Below are 5,420 nucleotides of genomic sequence, written 5' to 3' on the forward strand. Positions count from 1 at the left end.
CATTTTGTGTGTATGTTTATCTATTTCATACATTATTGTTATCTGGAGTAAATTGCCTGAATTGGTATCCACAGTAAAGTACGTTGATATTCTGTGTAATTTGCCAGTTGATATTCTGTGTAATTTACAATCAATTGGATGAATCCATTGTCCTTAATGCCTGCGAAAAAAACATCAATATCACTATTAATGTATTTGAATAGATTTTCAAAATGGATGAAAATTCAAAATTAACTTGCAAAATAAGTCAATTTATCTTCCAGATTCAAAAGTTGGCTAAACCTAGTTAATAAAATACCAAAAATAATGTTTTTTCAGCTAAATTTTAACAATCAAAAGTAATATTTTAAAACGATGAGCACACCTATTTTCCAAATAAAACCACAATATCTATTAGTCTTGATTACATGAAGAAGGAAGTAGATTTACACAACCTCAAATGACCCAAAATTAAGTATTACCACTTGCCAGAGGGCTGAGTTTTAGGAAACAACCATCTTCTTTTCCAAAACTTTGAACTTTTAAAACCTATCCCAATATAAATAAACGACATTATTTGAACTCAAATACGAAAATGCAAAATAACACTAACAGAGAAGCTAAAGTGTCAATTCGCTAAAAATTCAATTTACCTTGAGTACATATTTGCAAACTGAAAAAGTTGAGATCATCTTGATTTAGCTGTAATAATAAAAAATAATTAAGTTTTGTATATCGTTACAAACTATAAATGAGGTTTCTGTCTATGTGATTTTTGGTGCTCCTGTTTCAATTAATCCATTTTGGTATAATTGTATACAACTTACCTTAATTAATAGTATCAGTCAAGCTCATTCCCTGCAAGATATGATGCATAAAAGTGATCACCTCTTGAGAATGTAGCTCTTATCCTGAAATAAACTATGATCCCTACATCAATAATGGCAAAAGCACAAATTCAATAAACAAATAATTAACCCATTTTGGTATAATAGCATACAACTTACCTTAGTAGTATCGTATTCTCTATCCCCATTTGAAGAATTCATAACCGAATCAATCTCTTTCATAAACTGTTCCATATCCAGATCCACATCTCTGAATTTCTGAAAATAACAAAAATAAATAACTTTATGTTAATTTAAAAAAAAAGAAAGAGAAAAGGAAGCATGGTGATTTGTTTAATAAATGAATAAAAACTTCCCTGTCTCGAGGAACCTCTTCTTACATTGATTTTGTTATATTACCAGGATCATAATCATTTAAATTCAAGGATTTAGATCGTTTGCATCAAATTTAGCTACTTTAGGCTTTTGACTAAAAGTCGAGTACTCAGCTCTCAATCTCTTCTATATGCAAAAAGATATAAATACCCTCCAGTGTAATTAACAAACACAACTTTAATGTATAACGAATATAAAACACACATGCAAAGGTGAGAGAGAAAGAACCTTCACAATGCAAAAAACAGAAATTTCATGCCACTTTGAGCATGATTAAAATTTGGTCTAAATCGTTCCATTAAATAAACATAACACCAAAAGGTTTCCGACTCATCTTCCATGACATAAGGAATTGGGGATAAGAAATCATTCATACCCTGCAAAAGTTTATTATTGTATTTCATCTGTTAAGAAAAATAAATAAAACTAATATTATATCAAGGGAGTTAAAAGAAATAGTAAAAAAAATATTACCTGACAATAACCGATTTCAAAGTTGTTAGATGAGTATGTCATCAAAATATGACTTAGAATATTCACATTTTCATTGTTATCACCTTCATAGAATGGTAGCATTAGATTAGTTCTTACCTTGAAAAAAAATACAAATTAAGTTTAATTAATATTTATAGAAAAAAAAAGTCCAGATATTTAATGAAGAATATGTTGTTATAGTTAATTAGTTATACCACATCTTTATCAGTAAGAAACTTTGTTTCTTTAAATTGGGTTTCTTTTATTGATTGCGCTGTGGAAATGCTTAGCAAATGAAAAATAAATAATTGTTACAGAGATATTTTTTTTATAAAAAATAAGATATGTTGCTAATTAGTGACAAACGTGCCATTGGTTTTTTGAGGGTTTCATATTCTAATTTTTTAATGGTGGAAAGATAATGCATTTGTGTATATGTAGAATCATATGCATGATATCTCAATAAGAATTTCCAAATCCGAAATCACATGAGATTAAAATTGTAGTTTACGCTCAACTTGACAAAAATAAATAAATAAATAAATTAAAACCTTTTTATGCAAACTGTGATCCACTCCTCCATAGAAAATTCTCTTCTTTAAATCATTTGGAGACATAACTCGGCCTTCAGCATCCGAAAATGTTGCCCACTACAAAAAATTGTTCAGCTGTTAGGCCAAATATGTAAAAAGACGTAAATGTCCTTCTCATCCTGGTTATAAAAAATAACTCTAGAAAATTTGTCCAAACTAGTCCAGTCAATATATATATAAAGAAAGTAGGGCAAATGCTAAAAACGCTTTTATGTTTTGATAATTTTTAAGGAAAAAGCCGGTATAAATTAAAAAAAAAATAGTTTTTCATTAAAACCACTTGCAATTAGTAAATATCTAATGAAAGCCATTTAATAATTTGTGAACTATTTTAAACCATTTAATATTAGGAAAAATTTCATAAAAACCCGTACAGTTTACACCTTTTTATGGGCTTACCTTCAATTTCCATTGGTTCTCTTATATTTTCTAGCTTAATATAAACAATTTGTTCTAGAAGAAGGTTCTCTGCCATTATATCTATGGAAAACAAAAAATAGCACCAAATGTGTCAATAACAACAATGGGACCAAAAACAATCATAAAAACCTACAGTAAGAAACATTACTCCAAATAGATTCCTTATTGGACTTAATCCAAAAACACCAACTCAATACGGGGACATAAAGTGTAACCTACACTATAAAGAAATTATTTTGACAAAAGATAGAATTTTGACCTCCATTCACCATCAATATGTCTTACATTTGGTGCAAAAACATTGAAGAAGCTTGATATATACTCGATACTAACATAAGTTTCATTTCGAGAAACAGAAGACCAACAGTTAAGCGAGTAATACTTCTTTTTAAAGAATTTGTGTTATAATATTGTATATCAAATAAAATAAAATGGATAAAGTAGGTGCTCATCTCATCTACAAACGGAAAATCTTGTTAGAATACAAGTGTCAAATGGAAACCTTAACTGAAATATGTTATCATTACCTTAATTTTGTTTATAAATAGAATGGCTTCTTTAGTCTCCAAACACCTGTTGACATGGTGTTGTTCATCATTTAGTGAGAGCATGATCTGAAATCCCTATGGAAGATTCGATGGTCGATTAATGCTTTATTTCTTTTTTAAACCACTTATTATCGAGTTTCTTACAAATCTGTATGTAAATAATGCAAGAAAACTGCATCATAAAATGCATGATAAAAGAGTTGCAGGTTTTTCACTCCGTAGGAGACAAGAAAAGCCCAACTTTTATTCATTCCAATGGAATGGAGCATTATCATTCCATTCCTTTCCCAATTCCAATTCCGTCATATAAAACACGTACAACCTAATGAATCCAATGTGGAACGTATTTTTGACCATTTTTATAATTCAAAACGTGCTTAGCCTCCCTATTCGCCTTTTACCATTCATTCGACTTCTTTAGTCCAGCTTCTAAGATTTCACCTTTCTTCAAATCGGATGTATTATATTGATTGCGAATCCTTGATCCCTATTCACAGTTGTAGCTTTCATTGAGGGTAGAAGTAGTAAAATTGAGGAAAGCAGAGCAGATGCTACACAATCACTCTCATTTTCTATAAATAGGAGTACATTGTCTTACAGAATTCATTGATTAATTTGTTAAATTAAGAGAGAGAAGTTTAGTATCTGTAATAAGTAGTAAGGTTTAAATTAAAAGAAACATACTTCATCCATCTCCTTTTTTAAAGATGTTTAATGCTTTTGAATCTGATCTCCAACCAATATGGAGTAAGCGAAGCCAAAAGAAGACATAAAGAAGTCCACATATTGTACAAAGTATCTACATACCAAGTAAAACCAAAGTAAACTTAGAAACAGGCTAAAATATATGATTTTCCATTGTTGTAATTAATGTTTCTTGAAATATGAAAATGGTATCAAGGAAACTATATAAAAGAAAAGTAGCAAACTTATAGTCATTACAAACAAAGCATTGGCTGCAACTAATAGAACAATTAACTTTAGATGAGTCATTGCTCTAAGACCTTTCATAATGAAAGGTTCATCTCCAATCTATATGGAATCAATTAATGGAACATTGGGTTATGTAATTTTGAGAAAAAAAAAAACCATGTTATACGAATTTTTAATCATTATATTTGAAAATTTAAGCAAAAATGTCAATACCCAATAAATGCTTGTAGCAATACCATTGTGTGTCTCCTTGATACCAGATTTAGAACAATTCCTGAATTATAGAAATCATGTATTTTTAAAAAGATTTTTTTTGTGGGGATTTTCATCGATCACCTGCATGCATCATTTCAACAAAATAAATTTCACAGAAAAGATGTACAAATTGAGATAGGGCGTAAGAAGTTTCATATTTTACGAAATTTGAGAGAGTAGAGACCTTACTAGGTTGAGTCATCAGTCTAACCTGAAAGATGATGATAATCTAAACGCAGGTTAGTTGAAACCTCAAGCCGACACCACCGATCATCAAAGTTTTAGGATTCTTGAGTCGACACAAAATTGCGGAGTTCAATCGACGCAAAATGATGGAAGAGATAGTCATCCCAGCGAAAAAGCGGTGTAGAAAAGGTGATTGGAATCCGGTTAAAAACAGTGAAATAGTTATGAACCAATATTTTTAATTTTTATATTACAAAAATAAGTAAAGAAACTGGACCGCCGGTCCCTTCATCTTCCTCCTATTCCATCGTCGTCTTAAGATTTCTCTATCGTCAGAGTATTCATCATTTTTGTTGTTAAACTGGACCACCAATCCCTCCATCTCCTTCTTCCTTGATTACTACCGACCGGTACATAAAAAACAAGAAGACACCATATATCCGGAGATGCCATCATCTCCTGTATCTAAAAGAGCGACGGGTAACGCGATAAGGGCGTTATCTGATGTGGCCGCGCACATAACGGCGCCATAACGCGGAAACACCGCCCCAGCCTCCCGTTATGGGGCGTTACGCCATGACGCGTTACCATGGTAACATATGTTAACGCCATTTTTTCGACCGTTGCATTTTCTTTTTCGTTGAAAAACGGTAATATTACTGTCTAAAAACGGTAAATTCTAAAAAAAAAAATTTACTACTTAATTTTTTTTAAACTATATCAATACATATATACCTCATTTTACACTTCTATTTCTCTATATCTATCTCTATTTCTTTTATCATTCAAAACAAAAAAACCACTATGGA

At 30.7% G+C, this 5,420-nt stretch overlaps 1 protein-coding gene across 1 annotated transcript; it reads right to left on the reverse strand.

Moving 5' to 3' along the window:
- Window positions 1-1,432: 1,432 nt before the first annotated feature.
- On the reverse strand, window positions 1,433-5,057 carry LOC145139271 (uncharacterized). The gene is made up of 8 exons (XM_079073155.1): window positions 4,637-5,057; window positions 3,922-4,036; window positions 3,217-3,262; window positions 2,229-2,326; window positions 2,054-2,155; window positions 1,892-1,973; window positions 1,677-1,793; window positions 1,433-1,579 (listed from the first exon to the last, which is right to left on the reverse strand). The coding sequence occupies exons 2-8, from the start codon at window positions 3,924-3,926 to the stop codon at window positions 1,433-1,435; spliced, it is 597 nt and encodes a 198-aa protein (XP_078929281.1). The 5' UTR covers window positions 3,927-4,036; window positions 4,637-5,057.
- Window positions 5,058-5,420: the final 363 nt, after the last annotated feature.

This window comes from Lactuca virosa, chromosome 9 (genome assembly GCF_052849685.1).
Source record: "Lactuca virosa cultivar CGN04683 chromosome 9, Lactuca_virosa_CGN04683_v6, whole genome shotgun sequence".
Taxonomy (NCBI): Eukaryota; Viridiplantae; Streptophyta; class Magnoliopsida; order Asterales; family Asteraceae; genus Lactuca; species Lactuca virosa.

Excerpts from the sequence above, each read along its gene's own strand:
- LOC145139271 (XM_079073155.1), bottom strand. Across the intron at positions 2,327-3,216 it reads TATTTATAAACAAAATTAAG|TGGGCAACATTTTCGGATGC; the intron begins GTAATGATAACA and ends AATTTTTTGTAG. Across the intron at positions 1,974-2,053 it reads GAATATGAAACCCTCAAAAA|TCATTTGCTAAGCATTTCCA; the intron begins ACCAATGGCACG and ends ATTATTTATTTT.